General features: G+C 39.8%; 1 protein-coding gene across 1 annotated transcript in view; it reads left to right on the top strand.

Moving 5' to 3' along the window:
- Positions 1–23,413, top strand: part of LOC132311096 (polycomb group protein FIE1) — a 59,886-nt gene extending 36,473 nt beyond the window's left edge. Inside the window, exons 7-13 of the mRNA XM_059808823.1 lie at positions 21,226–21,305; positions 21,381–21,452; positions 22,142–22,201; positions 22,330–22,426; positions 22,618–22,681; positions 22,790–22,849; positions 22,957–23,413. Of these exons, the coding sequence (XP_059664806.1) occupies positions 21,226–21,305; positions 21,381–21,452; positions 22,142–22,201; positions 22,330–22,426; positions 22,618–22,681; positions 22,790–22,849; positions 22,957–23,020 (497 nt within the window). The 3' untranslated portion in view covers positions 23,021–23,413. The remainder of the gene's footprint in view (positions 1–21,225; positions 21,306–21,380; positions 21,453–22,141; positions 22,202–22,329; positions 22,427–22,617; positions 22,682–22,789; positions 22,850–22,956) is intronic.
- The last annotated feature ends 299 nt before the right edge of the window (positions 23,414–23,712 follow it).

Raw genomic sequence — 23,712 nt, 5'->3', positions numbered from 1 at the left:
TACATAAGTTTAATAATCAACATACTAATAAAGATGCAAAAGAGAACTAAACCAAATATTTGCGTTCAATAGTCAACATACTAACATAAAGATGCAAAAGTCAACTAATTAAATAAAAACTAAAACAAACATAGAAGTATTCACTTCATCCTAACTCATAAGAAGACAACACCAAAGGATCTAAATATCATCCTCATCATCAATAAACATAGCACCATCTTGATCATCACTTAAGGACTCATAATTTTCAGGATCCTCTTTTGTCTCATCTAAATCTGCCTCTTCCTCCTCATCCACATCAATAAGTCGAACTGCAGAGGAGCTTCCTGCTTCCTTCGTTGGTGGCCGTGAACTGGATTTTGATCTAGACGACCATCGCCTGCTATCCTCTCCATACCAGTAGCACTAGCAATAGCACCCCATGTCAAAGAATCATCCTCAAAGACTAGTTCATCCTCAGCATCAGGATCATCATCCATCCTCCCAGTCAACCACTCATTGCTTTCATCAATATCATTGAGTAAAATGGGATCAAGCGTGTCGTGCATATTATATCGACCAGTGGCCTAGCGGTACCAAACCCCTACTTTTCAAAGAGAGGTCAGGGGTTCTAGCCTCCGTGGATGCATGTGTGTGTGAGTGCCCAACTAGGGTAAAAAAAAAAAAAAAAAAAAAAAAAAAACTAAATCATTCAAAGTTGCTTGTGCAAGCCTATTTCTTTTTTTGTTGTGAAGTTGCAATAAATTCAACTTTAACTAGTAAGGATAAAAAATTAAGATGTTAATTTTTAATAATTAGACTACCAATCTACTTAGTAGATACTTGTGTGTTGAAACACGTTCCAATTTCATTCACAACCGGAAGCACTACAAGTGAGGCTTAGAACCTTTACAAGTAACTTTTGGAGAGATTTTATTAACTTGCCATATTTTTCCAACCAACTAGCTATTAAAAAAATCAGTAAATGGCAGTGATGTTAAAGGCACATCGGGCGCGCGCCTCGGGCTCCATGCGCATCAAGGCGCAACTTCAGCGCCTTGCTTATACAAAGGTGAGGCGGGTTTACCTAGGCGTGCGCTATTTACAGCAGGGCGATAGGCCCAAGTTGCTAATGAGGCACGCCTGTATGATTTTTTTCTATTACAGTGTTGTAAAGTTTTGTTTGCACATGGAATTGGAATATGATATGTTAATTAACTTAAGTGGGTGGGCTATGGTCCCTACCACTACCACATAATATAATATTTGTGATATAAAGCCAAAAAAAGGTAAAAGTAAGCCAACAAATTAGGGCTCAATAGCCTTAATTGCACAATGGGAGCTCTTGGTCTCTAAGGCCTCTTCGTCTCTTCCTCTCCAGCAAGCTCTCACTCTTCGGCAAGCTCTCTCTCTCCGGCAAGCTCTTTACTTTCATGTTTGAATAGACTTATTTGACTCTAATTATCTAAATAATTAAATAAATTAGTAAATGATGTTAATATTGGTTACTTGGTCCCCTTGTTTTTCTATGTCTAACCGCAAGCATATCACCAAAGAGGCCCTCAGCTTTGGAATATACGGCTAGCTGCTCAGCAATTTTGTCCTGCTCTTTGGTGTCTGGAGCCAACCTTGCCATATATTGTTACAAACCCTTTGCAATCTCTTCATCTTCATCAATGTTTGGGTTTGAATAAAAGAATTCTGGATTCAAATAATAAGTTGCCGCATGCAAAGGGCGATGAAGTTGAACATCCCACCTCCTATCAATGATTTCAAAAACTTTCTTGTACTTCTCTTCTCTTTCCCCAAATGACTTTGCAATGGCTTCTTTAGCCTTATCCATAGCCTTATAAATGTATCCCATGGGAGGCTTTCTCTCACCATCAACTAATCTTATAACCTGAACAAGCGGTCCGGAAACCTTAAGGCTAAAGTCGATGGTGTTCCAAAAGGAAGGCATCAAAATATAAGAAGCTATTCTTTTCCCAACTTCCTGTTGCCTATTTACTACAACTCCATTCTTCCGAAGTAAACATCTTTCTCAAGTTATCCTTTCGCTTGTGAAGATTTAATAATGTGATGAAACAAGTACCAAACCGAGTCTTAGTAGGCCTACACAACTCCCTTTTATGAGTAAAGCACCTCATAATGTTCAACAATTTGGAATGCGTACAAATATAACCACTGAACTCCACAGCCCTCTTCAATGTTCTAGAGATGGCCGGTAGCTTTTCGATGTCTTCCAAGATCAAATCTAAACAATGAGCAGCATATGGTGTCCAATATGAATTTGGGAATGTGGCCTTAATATCTTCCCTATTTGAACCCAATAGAAAAAGGAAATTGATATAAGGAGAAGGATTAAATCAAACAATTGAATAAATATTATTAAAATGACTTACTAAACAAGAATTTAAAATTATATATATTTCCAAACTCTACAGTATATAAAATATTCTTACAGGCAAACTTGTTGCTTGATTCACTATATGTGACAACTTGGACAAAATTTTCTACTCCAATGCACAACACAAAATTTTCAAGCAAGTCAAACATTTTTTTACCTTACTTTTAAGGGTTAAATGCAAAAAACCTCCCTGAACTATAAAAGTTGCAACTAACCCCCTCGACTATTCAATTTTGTTGCAGATGACTCCATCCGGCAGGTTTTGATGGCATGTGCCATCTTGTGATGTAGATGTTTAAGTTAAGGACCAGAATGCCCTTATTCACATAAAAGGACAAAAATGCCCTTGTTACCGTTATAACCAAACAGTCCTATTTGAGCCTATAAATGGGACAACCAAACACACCCTTTGTCTCCATCATACCCGTCCCCTGTAGCAACAGTGATCAAACCCAGCAATGATCATAGCCGAGCTCTCTGCTTGCCGGACATAACCATCATTATCAGTTTAGTTCACCATTCCAAGCACCGCCGCAAGCATTGCTTATTCAGTTCCAAGCTCACCGGCTGTTCCTCTCACCGCCGAGCTCCCTCCACGTGATTTTTAAAAATAATATATTAACAAAAAATGTGAGAATACAAAAAAAAAAAAAAAGACCCACTGTTTGTTGGAGAAAAAATCCTTGCATAGTCGCCACCGTACAGCGTAGTCTTCCCCAGCACATTCATAAATCTACTCGTCGGTCAGAACAATACTCTTGGCTTCTCTCTCCATTCCCAAATTGACGGTGGTGGTGGGTGGGTCGCTACAGTACAACGCCGCCATCCCGAGCACATCCAAAGTGAATAGACGGCGGTGGTGGGTGGGTCGCTGTATGTATATAGCAATGAAGTTTCACCTCTGCAACTTCCGGCGAACAAAACCATACCAAACCAAACCCACAAGTTGTTCTGCCGGCGACGTAGCAAACTCCGATGATCTGAATCGCCCTGCGAAATATGAGTTTCCAAACTCCGATGAACGGAGTTTCCTAGTCTTCGTTCCGATCCCTTGATTCGTACCCCAAATCCCTGTTTACCCACAAACCGACCTGCAAAAAAGGAAAATATATCTAATTTTTTCTCGAGAAAATCCCAACTTTCTCTATCCAGATTTCGCAATTTGACCCTCTCTGACGACCGTGCCTGCCACCACTTCACTGCCGTCCTTTTCCCACCGCCGTCCTTCGGCTTCAACTCTCTGCTCAGTTGGCCGAGCCCTCACCGGCCGACCTCTTCACAGCCGACCCCTCCATCGCGGCTGAGTCCTCGACATCATCCAAAGCCGAAACCGCCGAGCCCGTATTCATCCTTGCCGGCCGTTCCTCTCACTGCCGAGCCCTCCATCGCTGTGCCAGAAATCCATCTTCGCCCACTGTCAGTTCAACCACAGCCGAGCTCACTGCTGTCCGTGCTTTATCCACCTCTCTTGCTCGATTTTGGATCTGAATTTTTTTTTTAATCATTTTTTGGATCTGTATATTGTGTTTGGGCTTTACAACAGATACATACATATATATTTGGGCTTGTTTGGTTACAGCTTGAGCACTATTCCGGGACTAGACAATAATAAGGGTATATGTGTCATTTGATTCACTTAGCATAAACTCTCTCAAAACTACGTCGTTTTAATAAGGGTAAATCAGACTTTTTATTTTTCCGGGCCAGAATGGACTGAAATGCAACAAATTCATAGTTCAGGGGGGTTAGTTGCAATATGCCAATAGTTTAGGGTTTTTTTTTTGCATTTAACCCTATTTTTAATAAGAAGAAATATCCAACGATTCAATAAACATGTTTCCCTTGGACTATTTACTAAGAAATTAATCAAAGTTCTCCCTCTCTTGTCTATCCACCCATCCGCCATTAATGACCATTCATATTTTGACCATTCCTTTCTATGGTCACTAATCGAAGTGTTGGTATTATCCAACTCTTTCTTAAGATAAGGAACTCTCATCTCATGATAACTAGGTGGTTTCATGCTAGGACCATATTATCCAATTGCTTCAAACACCTTAGGAAAGTTGTCATACTTAACCGCATTGAATGCGATTCCTGCATCATACATCCACCTTGCAAAAGCAGAGCATGCTCGTCTCCTCAACTCTTTCTTGCATGCATCATTAATGGTTGTTTGTTTTCCCCCCTCTTTTTTGTACAACAATTTCCGGTCTGGGAGTGAAATATAAATCAGTAGGTCCCTTTTGCTTTTGCCTCTTCGAGGAATTGACACTAGCACGACCTACACTAGCTGCTCTTTTTCCCCCATTGCCAACTTCCTCATCGTCTTCCTCATTCTCTCCATCTATGATATCAATGTCATCATTCAGTAACAAAATTATTTGCTCTTTTTCTTCCTCTTTCTTAGTCAAGTACTTTTTGATTTCTTCTCCAACAGCAACTGTGCATCTTGTGCATCCACTCACATTCCTATACCCTCCAACTAAGTGTTGCTTAGCCCGATAAACACCTCCTTTTGTAACTTTTTTCCACAAAAGTTACAAGTCAGTGTGTTTGTATCTTTTGGATCAGCCAAATATGTGTCAGCCAAATTTGTGTAATTCCACGCCGGATCCTTTCTTGTACCTCCTTATCTAGGCATCTTATAAAGTGCAAATGGAACTGCAAATTATATTCAACGGCACAAAATAAATTTAAGATAACAGCATATACAAAAATACAACAAAAAGGTAGATTTAAAAAAAAAACAAAATTGTAACACACACAAGTTCACAACAAAAGTGCAGAGCAGTAGCAGTGCAACAGGCATTTTCACAGCAAAGAATAAAAAAAGGCATTTCATAGTAAAAATAGCAGCCATTTCACGGGCCACACTCCACAGGAAACAATAGCAGGCATGCATTTTCATAGCTAAAATAGCAGCATTTCACAGGCCACACTCCACAGGAAACAATAACGGGCATGCATTTTCATAGCTAAAAAGCCTAAAATAGCAGCATTTCACAGGCCACACTCCAGAGGAAAAACTAACAGGCATGTAGATAGCTAAAATAGCAGCCATTTTCACAGTAAAAAAGTAAATAAATAATTAAAACAGCATGTATTATATACTAATTAGTAATTATTAAAGCAGTGAACCACTAAAACACAGAGCAGAGCAGGAAAAAAAATAGATCAGGAGAGGGGTAGTCGGTGGACTAAGTAACCAACAGAGCCGAAAGAAAAAAGAAAAACTGATTGCCGGAGATATATATATTTTTTGATAAGTTTCATACACAGGAGATATGAATCACGAGTATTACATTGTTTGCATTCAGTGATAGAAATTGGACACGCTATGTAGAAGAATGTAACCTGTTGGTTTCTACTTATTAGGATGACAGAGAGAGAGAGAGAGACAGAGAGAAAAAAGAACAGCGTAAGGAAAACAAAGCAGAGAAGGAGAAGCAGCAACAGAGCAGAAGAAGAAAAAAACAGAGCCAAAGAAAAAAAAAATGAAAAACTGTTTGCCAGAGAAGAAGAGAGACAGAGAGAGAAAAGCAAGAATAGAAGGGAAAAAAGAAAAACAGAGAAGAAGAAGGAACAAAAAAATCAGAGAAGAAAGAAGGAAAAAAAGAAAAAAAACAGAGAAGAAGAAGGAAAAAAGAAAAAAGAGAAGAAAGAAAAAAAAAAAAAAAAAAAAAAAAAAAAAAAACAGAGAAGAAAGAAGGAAAAAAAATTGAGAAGAAGAAGAAGAGAAAAAGTGCTTACCTGGTTGCCGGAGAAAGAGCTTTCTGGAGAGAGAGTTTGCCAGAGAGTGAGAGACGAAGAGGCCGCAGAGACCCAGAGCTTCCATTGTGCAATTGAGGCTATTGAGCCCTAATTTTTTGGCTTTACCTTTTTTTGGATTTATATCACAAATATGATATTATGTGGTAGTGGTAGGGACTACAACCCACCCACTTAAGTTACTTAACATATCAGATTCCAATTCCATATGCAAACAAAACTTTACAACATTGTAATAGAAAAAAATAATACAGGCGCACATCATTAGTGACTTAGGCCTATCGCCCTGTTGTAAAAGGCACGCGCCTAGGTAAACCCGCCTTGCCTTGGTATAAGCAAGGCGTCGAAGTTGCGCCGGCGCTCGAGGCACTCACCCATTGCGCAATCAACATTGGCTGCACCAAAATTTTTTCTAGGTTGGTAGAGGGGAGGAATTCAAGTATCATCTGGTGTGTTGGGAGAGGGTTTGCACCCCGATTTGGAAAGGAGGCTTGGGTATTAGAAGATCAGTGTCTTTTAATAACGCCTTATTGGGGAAATGACTTTGGAGATTTAGAGTGGAGAGGCACAGACTTTGGAGGAGGGGGTGATTGTGAGCAGACATGGGAGATGAGTGGAGGATGGTGCTCCCCAGAGGTTGGGGTTGGGGTTTGGAAACACATTCGGAAGGATTGGGATGAATTTTACAAACACATTAGATTTCGTGTCAGAAATGGCAGGATATTACGTTTTGGGGATGACATCTGGTGTGGGGATCGTCCCCTTTCTATCACTTTCCTTGAACTTTTTCGGATTGCTTCTGATAGACATGCCATGGTGGTCGACTGCTATCTTCTTGATAGCGAAAGAACAGTGTGGGATGTACGTTTCTCGAGGCTATTTCAGGATTGGGAGATGGAGGATGCAATTGGCTCTTTGGTGGGGGGGTTGTATCGTCAGGAGATTAAGGAGGAGGCCTCTGACATTTGTGTTTGGGTTCCTTCTTCACATAGGTGCTTTGATGTTCAGTCGTTTTATTGTTGTCTTGTGGGTGCTCTTGGACCGTCCTTTTCATGGAGGGCTGTTTGGCGAACAAAGGTGCCTCTGAAAGTCTCGTTTTTCACTTTTTTGCATGGATCTCCATTTTGGGAAAGATCTTGACCCTGACTATCTTCAGAGAAGAAGACATATCGTGATAAACTGGTGCTTTATGTGCAAAAATGATGAGGAAACGGTTGATCATCTTCTTTTACATTGCCCGATGGCCCATGATTGTTGAGTTTTGCTTTTGCGTTTGTTTGGGATTCATTGGGGTATGCCAATTTACCAGAGGCTTGATCGAGGCTTGGAGAGGTTTTATAGTGGGGCCAAAACTCGTGACTCTTGGAGGGTTACTCCTTTGTGTGTTTGGTGGTGTCTGTGCCTCTGTGGCTTGAACGAAATAGGAGATCCTTTGAAAGAAAGGAAATCATATTGGGTCGCTGGATTTCTCCATTCTTAGCACTCTATTCTGTTGGGTTTTAGGGAAAAATTGTAAATGCTTGGATGAACTTGTAGAGTTTTTGGATTTGTTGAGGGTTTAGAGGCCCTATTTGGCCTTGTGTTGTTTCTAAGGGATGCATTCCCTTTTGAACGCTTTTAATGAATTCTTACTTGCCAAAAAAAATTTCTTCAACTCCTTTAAATCTACAAACCCTCCTACTTTTTTTTCACCATTTAAAACCCTTGATCCGCAAGTCTTCCACAACCTTAGAATAATCCCAATTTTAATTGACATTATTTAAGTTTTCTAGTAATGTTAGTAGAAAGGAATTTGGTTTTCACAAGCCCCATGAAGGTGGCTCTCTTTGCTTGCAAAGCAGTTTTGGGGAGGATATTGACCATTGACAATTTGAGAAGAAGATGTCAGATTATTGTCAATTGGTGTTGTATGTGCAAGCAGGTTGAGGAGTCTGTGGATCATTTGCTTCTCCACTGTCCAGTGCTAGAGATGGATGGAATATGCTGTGTGTCATTTTTGGGATCCTGTGGGTCATGCTTGAGTCAGCGGTGTGCTGATTGACAGTTGGGTGGATATCGAGTGTGACCCCAAGTTAGAGATGCGTGGAGGGCAATCCCCCTTTGCTTTTGGTGGACCCTTTGGAAGGAGAGGAATAGGAGATTCCTTGATGGGGTGGAGTCTCCTTGGGTTTTTTTTAGATATTCTCCTTGTGGTGGACCATTTGGAAGGGGAGAGGAATAGGAGATTCTTTGATGAGATTGAGTCTCCTTGGGGGGTTATTAGATTATTCTGTTCTTAGTTCTCTATTCTTCTGGGTGCAGGGTTCTAATTGTAAATCTGCAGAGGTTCTTTTGTCTTTTATGGATAGCTTGAGGCTATAGTTTTTTTGTGGGTAAATTATGTGGACCTCCCCTATGGTTTGCCATAATTACAGGGACCTCCTCTGTGATTTGGGAATTTACTCGGACCTCCCCTAAAAATGAAACTATCCTACACAGACCACCCTTCTGTGATGGTCAACGTGGGTCAACAACGGATTTTGCTAATGCAATATACTTATTACACTAAAATTCCTATATTACCCTTACTTAAAGTATATATATATATATATAACTCTATGTGGCAGTACAGTTGGCAACCACCAATACCACGTGGTCACAACAGTACTACCTCCAGCGACAACATTATATCATAACTTCTCTCCGGTGAGAACAGACCCAACTTGTGAAAACCATGGCCGCCTTAATTGCAATATCCAACATTTCAGCGTCGTAGTATAGACCTTCCCCATCACTAGATCGAACCTCTGCTAAAATTGAACTAAATCAGTGAAATTCCAAAATCCACCCATTATATAGCATAGAATAATTCCCCCAATTGATACCTAAATAATTACAACATATATATATAAATATATACATGCACATACACGCACATGATGATAAAAACATTTTAAAACTCATAAGCTACCTCCTCTTCCACAGCCTTTTTTATAGTAGTGATGGGCTTTAATGAATATCAGTGATGAATTAATCAACAAAGAAATTCAATGAAAACGAAACAATTGCAGAAAAAGAAATTAAAATAAAATTATTGGTAAAGAAAATAATTGAGTTTGAGAAGAATCAGTTGTTGAAGACTGGCCAATTGTTGAATTGGTATTGGTTGTACCGCCTACCTGACTGAACATGATTGGGATGCCTCTGAGTCTCGGATTTGATCCCTTTGGAAGTGTTTGTAAGCTAGCTGCCAACTATAAGCTATAGTAGTTAATTGGTTGGGGCTGGGAAATAAAACAACTGACCTTGAATGGTGAAGAAGAGAATTTTTGGTTGGAGAGAAGATGGATCTGATCGAAGAGGATGAGTGATCCGAGAGACTTAACGTGTGTGTGAGAGAGAGGGAGATAGATATGAGTTTTTTTAATCTGGTTTTTCCCCAAAATCCATGGATTCCAACTGCAATCAAACTTTCTAGTGTCGTCCGTCTCATTGATCAGTCAATTAAATCTTGCTTTATCGCTGGAATTCAACTGGAATCCATGGATTCAGATCTGGCTTTGTATACATGGTTTTATGACTTGGATTAGGAAATTATTTATCAATTCTTTACCTTGCCGGAAAGCGATGGTGTTGGTGCCAGAGTTCACAATGGTGGTGAAGTCGCCGCCGATTGTGGTGGTTTTGGTGTGCCGAAATACACCGTGATGGTGGTAGTTGTGGGGTGTGGATGGTGGTGAAGTTGCCGCAGATGGTGGTGGTGTTGTCGTGCCGGAATACGCCGTGGTAGTGGTTGTTGGAGGGTGGGACTGGTCACTGGTGGTGATGGCATCTGTCTTGGGTGGTGGTGGTGTCGCGGGTTTTTGATTGCGTTGTTACTGAGAAAATAGACCCCCAATTTTTATAACTATAAACAGACTAAAGTACCCCTTATCATAAAAGGGTTAGAAGTGATGTATTAAGGTCATATTTGTCTCCTAAATAATGGGGACAAGTTTATCATCCCCATATATATATATATACGTGAGGGTATTTTAGTAATTTAAATAGGTCCGTTAGTCCATTTGACGGTCCATCACTAGGAAGGGAGGCCCGTGTAGGATAGTTTCATTTTTAGGGGAGGTCCAAGTAAATTCCCAAACCATAGGGGAGGTCCCTGTAATTATGGCAAATCATAGGGGAGGTTCGTGTAATTTACCCTTTTTTTTGTACGTTTTTCGGGTCGTGTCCCTCTCTTCAATGAATACTTATAAAATAAAATAAAATAAAAAATTTCTCAGATACTTGATGTGGAATAAGTTTCTGAATTTCTTCTCCTCCTTATTTTTATTTTTTTCCCCTTATAAGGAAGTGTGATTTGGTAATAAAGTCGTATTGTCAAATTAGGGATGCACTATCTGATGTAGTACAGAATGCTCTTATACAAATTGATGTAGGATGGAATGCTCTGATACCAACCTTGTGGAAGGCTTTGATACTAAACTGATGTAGGACTGGAAGTCTCTGATACCAAATTGATGTGGGACAAGAAAGAAAGAATGGGTTGAGAATGAGAAGAAGAGATGAGGCTAGAGGAAAAGGGGAGAGAGAGATGAGTAGATAAAGTGGAAAATAAGGCTGGACAGATTTGAGGGGTTGAGAGGAGCAAGAAACAATGGGGAAGAACACAAAGAAGAAGAATGATATTAATAATCAAAGCCTAACTTGTTTGGTTACATAATAACCTTTTTATAGACAAAATATTAGGCAAACCCTAAGAAACACTAAAAATTAAAGTACTAAAATAACCCTAAAATTAAATGTTACTTTGAAAATTAACTCGAATTACATCGAATCCATTTTATCTTTCGTTGCCCCTTCTCCATATCATCATCATCATCATCATCCTTGCCTTTATCTCGGCTATATGAATTCTCTTTTTCCATCCTTTCTTATTGTAGTCTGTCTTCTCTTAGATTTAATTTTTTGAAATCATTTTTAATTATTTCATCCCATGTAAATTTTGATTGGCCTCTTTGTCATTTACCTTCTAGGCAAATAACTCTTCCTCTTTTAATTTGTGCATCATCGGGTTTACGTTAAATATGACCATATTATCTAAGTCTACTTTTCCTAATTTGATCATTTATAAGAGTCCCCTCACGGTCATTATTTTGATGGGAAATTGACTGGGACAATACAATTGATTATAGTCGCGCATAGATGGTCATGATCACATTCACCTCTAACGGACTCTTTTTTTTTTTTTTTTTTTGGGGGGGGGGGGGGGGGGGGGGGGGGATAAGAATTGATGAAACAATTGTTATTTATTTTCAATTAAAATTAATAGGTTTTTTTATACTAAAAAGAATTGATGAAACAATTGTTATTTCTCTGGCAATTGCTTAACAAAAACAAAGAAACATATGCTTGACTGATATATAAATTAAACATGTATATCACCATATCAATCATTCATACTTAAAAAATAAACACAGTTATGTAAATTTAAGATGTCAAATAAAGTAAGGGATGCACTACAGATTTTTTCGTGGAAAAAGTCTCCTTTCGGTGAGTCAAAAAACCACGGGACTTAGTTTGGGAAAATAATCCACCATGAAGAAAGAGATGTAGAACCTAGATCTGTTCAGTTACCTCGAACACTAGTTGATCCCTAGGCAGAACAAGATATAAAATTTTCAGTCCTTCGCAGATCTATTGATTTTCCTTATGTGTTGTCTACTGTATTCAGTACACTCGAACACTGGCTCTTCAACTTGAATCTGTCATCCGCTACTTAATTGTCTGGTCTTGATAATCTGGTAGATTACTCTTGAACATTGGTGTTGTAAACGCTGTATAGCACAACTTCAATTATTACAACACCTTGATTATTTTTTTTGATAAGTAAAAATATATTAGAAAAACGTTCAAAAGGGGAACGTGTCCCTGATACACAAAAACGAAAGAGCAAAAGCCAAATCTACGGACCAACAGAGTCCAATAGAACAAAAAAATCATCAATTGAGGAGCAAGTGCTGCCTCTAACATAACAGAAAAGAGAGCGAAGAATAAGAGACTTAAGGTTTAGAAAAGACGATTCCTTCCCTTCAAAGTTTCTGTTATTTCTCTCTCCAAATACACCACCAAACATAGTGTGGGGCGACCCTCCAAAAATCACGAGCATGACTAGAAACAGGGCAACTTCTCCAAGCGTTAATAAATTGGAAAGAGTGCTTAGGCATTACCCACTGAACGCCAAAAATACTGAATATGAGATTCCAACAATCAGATGCAACAGGACAATGCATGAGAAGATAGTCCACGGACTCACCATCAGCTCTACAGAGGCAGCACCAGTTAACAATGGTATTACCTCTCTTACGCAGATTATCCAATGTTAGAATTTTTCCCCAGGTAGCAGTCCAAACGAAGAAGGCAACTCTAATAGGAGCTTTAAAGCGCCAAATACATTTCCATGGGAAATTATGCCTAATAAAATTAGACAAACACAAGAACATGGATCGAACTTCGTATCTACCATGAAGAGAGGGGGTCCACAAAATATCATCACAACCTCTGCTAACATCCTTCTGTCTATACAATAGGTCCAAAAAGACGCAAATTTCTACTATCTTCCGGTCCAAAAAAACGCACATCCCACATAACACCACTGTTATCAAGATGATAACAGTCAATTTCATAAGCATGCTTATTCTCGGCAATGCTAAAGAGACGAGGAAAGGAAAGAGACAACAACTGATCACCACACCATAAGTCTTCCCAAAATCTAACACTCATACCATTACGAACCTTGAACCGAATATGGGTGGAAAACACATCCCAACCTTTCCGAATGAACTTCCAAACGCCAACGCCTCTAGCAATAGAAACAGGACGAGAGGACCAACCTCCACTCTCCTCCCCAAAACGACACGAGATAACTGTTCTCCATTGTCAATGACGCTCTTTACCGAACCTCCATAACCACTTCCCTAATAAGGCTCTATTAAAAGGGACCAACTTCCGAATACCTAACCTGCTAAACTTCAACGGTTTGCAAACCCACTCCCAATTAACAAGATGATACTTAAACTCCTCTCCTTTTCCACCCCAAAGAAAATCTCTCTGAATTTTTACAATTCGTTCAGCAACAGAGCACAGGATTTGAAACAGAGATAAGAAATATGTGGGAAGGAATGAGAGGGTGCTCTTAATAAGAGCGACCTTCCCCCCTTTCGAAAGATACTGTTTTTTCCATCCCGCTAATCTTTTTTCATACCTGTTAATCACCGGATCCCAAGTCCCCACTCTAATGGAGGAGATTCCCAAAGGTAATCTCAGATAAGGGAGTGGAAATTCACCCACTCCACACCTAAGAACAACCGCTAAGGAGGAAATATCGGAAACCTCCCCCACTGGGACAAGCACACTCTTTCCAACATTAATCTTAAGACCAGACACTGCTTGGAAGCATGTAAGAATGCACCTCAAATACTTGAGTTGGGAAACATCAGCATCACAGAAAACCAAGGTATTATTTGTAAACAACAAATGGGATATCTCAATCTGGTTAGCAACATCTCTGCCAATAGTGAACCCCCTTATGTACCCCAAATCCTCTGTCTTTTTCATTAATCTACTCAATCCCTCTATGACAATAAGGAAAAGAAAAGACGACAAAGAATCTCCTTGTCTCAAACCACGCGAGCTCGGAAAAAACCCAGCAGGAGAGCCGTTCACAAGCACAGAGAACATAACTGACGAGATGCAAGATTCAATCCATTTTATCCATCGATCCCCAAACCCCATTCTCTGAAGCAAGTAAAGAAGAAATTTCCAATTCACGTGATCATAAGTTTTCTCGATATCAAGTTTGCATAAGACACCAAGAACTTCACTCTTCAACCTGGAGTCGACACATTCTCCTGCTATAAGAACGGAGTCTAAAATCTGTCTACCACCAACAAAAGCATTTTGTGACTCTGAGATAATTCCATCCAAAACATTTCGCATTCTAAGAACAAGGACCTTGGCAATAAGCTTATACATACACCCCACTAAACTGATTGGCTGGAAGTCCTTAATGTCAGAGGCGTTGCCCTTCTTAGGAATAAGAGCAATGAAAGATTAATGATTTCTTAAATGTGCCATGAGAATGAAATTCCTGAAAAGTGCCCATTACCTCATTACGCACCACCTCCCAGCTCTCTTTCAGAAACCACATAGTGAATCCATCTGGCCTGGAGCTTTATCACCATTACAACTGGATAACGCCTTGAGCATATCCTCTTCAGAGAACGGAACCTCAAGCATATCACTATCTAGCGTAGAAATAACATCGAAATGCAAACCATTAAGTTTTGGTCTCCACTCTAAAGTCTTGGTATAGAGTTGCTGATAAAAAGAAACAATACCCCTACGCACCTCATCTTCTTTCCGCAACTCTAAACCATTCACACGAATACGCCCAATGTTATTGTATCTTCTATGAGCGTTAGCAAGCCTGTGAAAGAATTTAGTATTGCGGTCACCTTCTTTAAGCCATAAAGCCCGAGATTTCTGACGCCACGAAATCTCCTCCCTCGTAGCAATCTCAGCAAAAGTCGCCTGACAAGACACTCTTCTAGAGCGTAGAGATTTCATGACTTGCCCTATCTTATCAAGACGATCAATCTCAGAAATTTCAGCCAGGACTCTATTTTTCTTCTATTTAAGATTCCCAAACACTTCTTTATTCCACTTCTTAAGCTCAGATTTGAAAATCTGAAACTTTTAGCAAGCACATAGCTAGTAGAGCCAGTAAACGCTGCTTCCTCCCACTAGGACTGGACCTTCCCTTGGAAGTCTTCAGCTCTCAACCATATATTTTCGAAACGAAATGGAGTCCGTCTAGATCTCATACCTCCACAATCAAGAACTAAGGGCACATGATCAGACGTGACTCTAACCAAAGTTGCCTGAGTGACATCCGAGAACTTCTCCTCCCAATCTCCAGAAATCAGGAATCTGTCGAGCCTCGATAAAGTAATTGATTCTCTGTCGCTAGACCAAGTGAAAGTTGCCCCTTCCAATGGCAAATCAATAAGAAGGTGACCATCAATAAAGTCGGAGAACTGGGTCATCTCCGAAGACCACCTCCCCCCTGTGGATCTCTTAAATGGAGATCGAATAGAATTGAAATCCCCGCCTAAGCACCAAGGCACTGACCACAATTCCTTAATGTAGCTAAGCTCCTGCCAAAAAACAGGTTCACGATCAATAACGGGTCCATAAACTCCAGAAAAGACCCAACTGAAATTATCATCTTCCATCTGAAACACACATGACAAAGAAAATAGCCCTTTCCAGATATTCATTCTGGACAACCATCTACGATCCCACATAAAAAGAATGCCACCTGATGTACCAGAGGCGTTCAAGGCTTCCCAATCCACGAACCTACTTCCCTAAAGGCTTCTAACCACATCATCAGAAATAGAAGCCAACTTGGTTTCTTGCAAACAAATAACATGGGCATTCCATTTCTTCAAGGCAACTTTAACCACCTTTTTTTTGTCCAGATCATTCAGTCCACGGACGTTCCATGTAATAATTCGTATCTTCATTGAGAACCAAAAATGATCAGTGCCCCTCCTCCCTGCTTCCCACTTCTGGACCATCCCCTTTCTTTATTCACCCCATCCTTCGCTTCGTAATTGACATTGGAAATAAGGTTCTTAACTTCCTGATCACCTTTCCGATGAGCATGTTTCCTATTTTTAACAACTTTTGTGCTTTTAGAGGTCTCTGTATCATTGTTTCCTGCCATAATATCATGAAGAATGGTTTGTGTTCGATCATCATCTCCTTCCGAGGAGACACCCAAAGCTTCGTTGACCTCACCAATATTATCCAACACCCAGTCCATACCCAAATCGTTAACCGTCTCTAAGCAATTAGGGTGCACAGTTGCTAAGGGTTCCATAATGTCCACATTAGATTGATCAATATCCCAGGCAAGAGGACAGATCTGTTGAGACTGATCTTCAAAGGCCTCCCCTTTGCTTTCAACACTATTCTGATACAAGTTTAATTGCAGATTCAACTCTGTTCCAGGGTCATCCGTAAAATTTGTCATCAAATCATAGGTAGAGTTCGTCCCAATCACGGACGGTAGACCATTTAAGTCTTTTAGAGCAACACAGAGCTTAAGTTCATTAAGTAAAGTCACGGCTAAATCACCTGTCAGCTTAAAATGAAGGTCTCGTCTAGCACAAACTGTCACCCCGTTAGAACAACCAATACTTTCAGACTTGGTCATTGAAGATGGTGATTCTGCATCCCGTGGAACAATGGCTTCAGAAAGACCTCTCCTTTGATCCAAACGATCTGCCACTCCACCATCACCATTTCCCATCATCTCACACGAAGAAGGGGTAGAAGATGAGCTCTTAGGATGAGAGACAGAGGTTGAACCTGGAGAAGAAGAAGGAGAGCGTGCTACCCATTTCTGTTTTTCAGTATGAGTCCATCGGGTACCCTGTCGACTAGCTGAGGCAACCGGCCGTTTCGACTTTTCTTTCTCAGTCCGACGCTGAAATGAAGAAGAGGAGAGATTTTGATATTGGGTTTGAGTGTGAACATGGGCTTTCCTTGGATCTGATTCATTAAGAACTGAAACAGAAAATGATTTGGGTCCTCCAAGAACCTGTCTTTTAGTGTGGGCTGGCTTAGGCCCAAAATTAGGCTTGAACCTTAACGCTTTAGTTTGCCCATAACCCCTCCGGCCCAAATCGACTTTAGGCTAATCTGTGCGGCCCAGCCCAGCTTCCTCACCAACCCTTGTAGATAAGGATAGGGTCGAATCTGGAATTAAGTCTCTACGAGCGCCATGTGTAAATTTATCCTTGTAAACTATGACGCGCGTGACTTGCGCGTGTCGTTTACTTGATCTTCCTCGCACCCATTCTTTCTTCGGCATATGATGAGACCCGTCGCCGCCTTCAATACTCTCTGTCGAGGGAACCAACGCCGGCGCAATTTCTTCCCAGATTGCCACCTTATAACAGAAAGTGTCATCATTAATAAACACAAATTGCGGACAGGTCAATTCTATTCTCACTGTAATCCGAACACTTTCAGCGTCCCTTGTTTCATCAGCAACAACTCCCACAAATCTGCCGCACAGCTCTCCTACTTCAACAAATAAAGCATGATACCATAGGTGAAGGGGAAGTCCAAACAACTGGATCTGTTTGAGACCTTTTTCTCTAAGGACGCCGCAACAACGAACCCTAAAAGACCATACATCGATCCGCAGGGTTGCAGATCCCCATTGACGCCGACCTTCCTTCAACACACGTTGGGCTTCGACCTGAGAAGGAAACCTGAAAAGGAGCAGCGAATCAGATAATGGTGTAACCCCTACTCCACAGGACGTATTCCATGCTCTCGCCGCCCCTTCCTCCACACGATCACAACCCCCAACTTCCTTGTCAAAACGCCCGACCAAGCAAGATGAGAGAACTGATTTCCTCCTTGCGACGGACTTCCCGTCGATGTACAAAGATGGTCCTCGATGTGGAACTGCCGACTTCACATCCCCAGTTATTGAAATTCTTGGAATCCTTGTAGTCTCTAAATAAGATTTCATCACGAACGAAAACAAAAAAAGAAAGAAAGGACGAAGTCACTATCACCTTGAAATCGCCCCTAGTGGGGTGAAATCGTCCCTAGTGACGTCATCGTAGTTTAGACTTATTAATCTGTGTGTTTTACAACACCTTGATTATATCATCATGATTACCATGTCTAATGCTGTATGACGAATAATGAAAAACAATAATAGTGCACTCTCTATTCTCAATACGCTTACTTGTGGAAAAAGAAAAAAACAAAAATCTCTAATGCAAAGCTTTGAACATTGTATCAATATCTCTGTGTATATGTTATCTTTGCATTAGCTGCACTATTTCCTCTCACTATTATGCATGCTAGGGTTTATGAGAACACTAACATATACAAGCAACTTACCTAAATATTCCAAAACGGGTTAGGTATTTAATAACTTGGAAAACACGTTTTAAATTTTTTTTCATCCCGCATAACCTTGGATCGATTCCTATAGAACCTTTAATCGATTGAGGCTTAGGGTTACTTCAATCCAACCCTATGGGACCTCCTTCGATCGATACCTGTAAGGTTGCCGATCTATCGGACTTTATGATACTTCGATGAGAGGAAGGTTCTAAAAAGTTTTTTTGGACAAGCAATATCCAATTAAGTTTTAGAAACTTTGAAACTTGTCAAAATAAATATATATACATGTTTATAAACATTTCTTAATGTACAAGTAATGTTAAAGCAAGTTTAGGAAACTTTGATACTTAACATATATAACATGTATGCATGAACTCATATGGTAAGAGATGATATATTGGTGTGAATTTACCTTTGCATTCTCTGACTCGTCAAAGTTGACATTCTGGTCCTTTTATGTAGCTTTCTTCACCAAGTGTAGACTTACACACTCAATTCTATCAACTTAATGACTCATCACTCACTAAAATAAAATAAAAATTATCCTATCTCTTTTAGTTAATTCTATAAACCTAACATATTTACCCCATCTCTTTTAGTTGCTCCTATCATCCAACGTAGCATCCTCATTTCCGCTACGTGAATGCGTTGTACTTTTGTCTTTTCCAAAGTCCGTCACTCTGCTCCATACACATTGGTGGCCTAATAACTGTTCTATAGAATTTTCCTTTTAATTTATTTTGTAGTTGTTTGTCACAAATTATACCACTAGCTTGCCTCGATTTTGTCCACCCTTCTCCTATCCTACTTACTAAATCACCATCAATCTCCCCATTATTTTGTGACATTGATCCTAGGTAACGAAAATAGTTATTTTGAGTAACTATTTGGTCTTGAATTGTAATATTTATATTGTCATCTTTTGTTACTTTATCAAATTTATAAATTATAGTATTGTTTTCGAAAAAAATATTTAAAAATACTGGTATTAAACTGACTTCCTTACCAACATACATGGAGAGACTATGATCTCTCCCTACCACTACCCTTATTCAACTGAAGTAAAAGCCAAATAGAAAGCGCCGTGCGCGGTAATAAGAATAGAATCCTTTTAGGAAGCCGACACGACAGGCATTGCGATGTGAAGAGCTTTGCTTGGAGAAATAGAAGTAACGTGTATCACACATGCAAAATCTGAGAAAATACGACACGAAGCCATTTTAACCGATTCTTTTTATTTTTCTCCACTGAAGCTCGTCATTGTTCCTAATGATTGCCATGCCAGGCTGATCCCTCCTTTATGACCAGAACGCAGAAGCGGAGTGGGCCTATTTGGGGGCTGTGATGGCGCAAATATGGGATTTTGTGTGGCCCACAAGATCCCCCTATGATCTCTCCCTACCACTACCCTTATTCAACTGAAGTAAAAGCCAAATAGAAAGTGCCGTGCGGGGTAATAAGAATAGAATCCTTTTAGGAAGCCGACACGACAGGCATTGCGATGTGAAGAGCTTTCCTTGGAGAAATAGAAGTGACGTGTATCACACATGCAAAATCTGAGAAAATACGACACGAAGCCATTTTAACCGATTCTTTTTATTTTTCTCCAATGAAGCTCGTCATTGTTCCTAATGATTGCCATGCCAGGCTGATCCCTCCTTTATGACCAGAACGCAGAAGCGGAGTGGGCCTATTTGGGGGCTGTGATGGCGCAAATATGGGATTTTGTGTGGCCCACAGGATCCCCCTATGATCTCTCCCTACCACTACCCTTATTCAACTGAAGTAAAAGCCAAATAGAAAGTGCCGTGCGCGGTAATAAGAATAGAATCCTTTTAAGAAGCCGACACGACAGGCATTGCGATGTGAAGAGCTTTGCTTGGAGAAATAGAAGTGACGTGTATCACACATGCAAAATCTGAGAAAATACGACACGAAGCCATTTTAACCGATTCTTTTTATTTTTCTCCACTGAAGCTCGTCATTGTTCCTAATGATTGCCATGCCAGGCTGATCCCTCCTTTATGACCAGAACGCAGAAGCGGAGTGGGCCTATTTGGGGGCTGTGATGGCGCAAATATGGGATTTTGTGTCGCCCACAGGATCCCCCTAGCTCCAAAAATCAGAGGCCACATAAGACACGGTACTTGCTAGACGTGTTTGGTGGAAGCCTGGTCAGGTCAACTCTCTCTCTCTCTCTCTCTCTCTCTCTCTCTCTGTGTCAAATGATGGTCCCCTAAATGGACAAGTCACCAATTGAATAGACTGACAGCATCAAAAAAATTGTGGTACCTCTGTCCACATCTTGACTAATCACCATGTGTTGCTTTAATGAAACAAAATCAATGGCTAAGATTCTCCATCACCGTCATCATTGAGAAATTGTAAGAATAAGTAGTATTCTAGGTATTTTTGAAGAAATATAAAAATTTTGGGGCAAAACTGCAATTTCAACTTTATGAACTTATTAAAAAAAATGTTAGGACTGCAGCCTGTCTTTACGATTTATTTTTCTCTTCATTTACTATTCCGCCGCTATAGAAGAATAAAATCCTAGCCCTAGCCGCTTGATCGGCGATCGGAAAGGCATTTCGACGACCATCTTAGACTCCAGTAAGAATGATTTTGATAGAAGGACATTCAACAAAGCATGTTTTGTCTCCAATAAGGATTAGTCGTTGTGAACAGGTTAGTATTTGTTTAGTTCTTTTTCTCCCTTCCTCTTCCACTTCTTCTCCAGTTGTGTTGTACCGGCGTCCCGCACCCGTGTTGGTGTTGTGCCTTGTCGACAGGAGTACTCTAAGGCAAAATGCCGAGTCCTTGTAACATAGAATAACTTATTAAAACACCATTTATATATAAATATGCATCTGTAGTACTTTTTTAGTTTTTTGTGTTATCCATCAATTTGTATGCTTTATTTTCCCTGCCGAGTGGATGGCGAATACCATCTGTCATTGTGCTCTTCAGGCTGTGTTTCACCTGTTTCACCTGATGCCTGCTTTATTAAATGATCTCAGCTAGGTATTTGGAATATTGTCAAGTAATATAATATCCCTTTTAATCCTTTTTGTCATTTATCCAACCAGAGTTCTGGACATATGTTGAGAAGTCATTCACATGGACAGATCTTCCATCAAAATTCCCCACAAAATATGTACAGTTTCCTGTAAGTAGCAGTGGCTATTCCATGTTTCGGAAGAGTACTTCTTGGTGTTGTACTGAGTTACTTTTATCATTTCAGGTATTCATAGCTTCAGTTCATTCAAACTATGTTGACTGTAATAGGTGGCTTGGTGATTTTATCCTCTCTAAGGTTAGTGGCTTGATGCACTAATAATCCAAAAGTAAACTTGAATTGCCAGGCAAAAAGGCAGTATATTACATATTAGATGTGACTAAGCATTAAGGAATATCTTTCTGTTAATAATATGCTGACTGTTTGGTAATTTATTTTTATTGATTTACTGAAACCAGTATGGGTGCAATCTGGTCTGAAGACTTTCGAGGATGACTCACCCAAGTGCATAAGTTGATTGTGTGGTAAAATCAACTTTTGTGGATTGTGAATTAAACAAATAGAATTACTTTTACCATAGAAGCTTTCACTTTTGTGGATTGTAAATTGAAGGTGAAATTCTGTTTTTTTGGGCATGTCAATGTAGCAGAATGCCAGAATGGCTCTCATCAGACCTCCGTAATGACCATTGTTAACTTCTTTAGAAAAGCAGATAGCAAATGCAACTTTTAGGCTTTGCTAATTCTGTAAAATTGCTTGCATTTATCGAACTGGAACATGAGTTTTAAGATACTTATTCGGTAGTTTCTTACCAATTCTTCGAACTTAGTTTCCTTTCAGTTTCTTCTAGACACCCTTTTTTTTTAACCCTTCCCTTTTTGTTTCTTGTTTGATATGTTCTGATGCACTCGTAGAATCCTGAAATTCATATAATGCTATACATATGTATATGTTTGTTATATGAGTTGTGTGTTGCATATTTGCAGAGTGTTGACAATGAAATTGTATTGTGGGAACCAAAAATGAATGAACAGTCTCCCGGAGAGGTAAGAATATTCTCGTCTCTTTTTCCCTTCCAAGCTTCAAGCCTTGCCAGATTTGTTTTGCGAGCGCATGAAATTCACCAGCATAATGCTCTCTGTTCCTTCGAAAATCCCATATGATTTCTGTTTAGGGCTCAGTTGACATCCTTCAAAAATACCCAGCTCCAGAGTGTGATATTTGGTTCATCAAGTTTTCGTGTGATTTCCATTACAATGCAGTTGCTATAGGTAATGCAAGTTGTTACATAATATTACATTTCCAATTTTCTATCGTGTCTTTTTTACTTATCCAGCAGCATATTGCTAATATACTAATCCTGTTGATACCAATCTAGCTACTACAGCCCATGCAACCATTATATTAATGAGTTTTGCTTTTTTGTACGAAGATTATAACCCATTAGATCTTCTGTCTACAGGGAACAGGGAAGGGAAAATTTTTGTCTGGGAACTGCAATCCAGCCCTCCTGTTCTCATTGCAAGGTTTGTTTTCTGTCTTCTTAGTCCAACTTACCATGATATGGAAGCCAAGCATTTCGGTAAATGGGATTGTTTTTAATGTTTGCTTACATTTTTTCCTATATCAATCAGGTTGTCTCATGTCCAATCCAAATCTCCTATTCGACAGACTGCCATGTCCTTTGATGGAAGGTAAAAACTCCCAGATAGATTTCCCAGCCTTGGATATCTAAATTTTGTTTAGTAGACGTACTCTTCTTAATCATAGTGTGTGATCAGCTCATCTCTATATGTTGCAGTACCATTCTCAGCTGTTGTGAGGACGGGACGATCTGGCGCTGGGATGTGGTAGCAACTTCGTGAGTGTCTCCGGGGGTATAATATAATACACTGGTACAGTTTTGCTGAAGCACCTCATTGCTGTCATTGATTTTTAAAAGTATAGGGTAGGAGGGAGGAACAAAGTCTCGCATGTACCAAGGAAAAACAAAAACCAAAAAACAAAGTCGCATGCCTTTTCCCCGAGGACAAGCAGCGGCCAACTTGAGGCTGATATGGCAAGATCTGATTTAATGTTGTGTCTGCTTGATAGAAATTCAAGGCATCCTCTGTGCAATTTTTGTGAGAGGAACTGGCATAAAGTGATTGAACGAAGGGAAAATTAGTAATTGGATTGATGATATTATTGTATCCAATCCACTAATTATGCATGGAATGGTTATATCGTAATTTAACATGGTGTGGCTTTTTTATTCATTTTTTCGAGTGCAGTTATTTTCATTTAGTGGAATTAAAAATAATTAATTGCTAATTATTTGCCGCGAGAGTTGACTAGTCCCCATTTAGGCAAGTTTTTATTTATTTATTTATTTTTTTTGGGCAAACTATGGGGGTTTGATGAGGAGGAAGCAAGAAAGTTTGATGAAATAACTAGTGACCAGGAGAGAGGGCGGCTAACCCTAGGGCGCGGCCCACCCCTCTTCTATAAATTTGTGTTGTGGTTCTCTTCTATTCTAATACACATTTGAGACAGACTTTGAGATTCTCTCTCTCTC

The sequence above is a fragment of the Cornus florida genome, unplaced genomic scaffold (assembly GCF_030987335.1).
Source record: "Cornus florida cultivar Cherokee Brave unplaced genomic scaffold, ASM3098733v1 CherokeeBrave_3.0.0_Hap2_Chr06, whole genome shotgun sequence".
NCBI lineage: Eukaryota > Viridiplantae > Streptophyta > Magnoliopsida > Cornales > Cornaceae > Cornus > Cornus florida.
The sequence above is the reverse complement of the archived record's forward strand: the minus strand, read 5'-3'. Positions and strand labels throughout refer to the sequence as shown.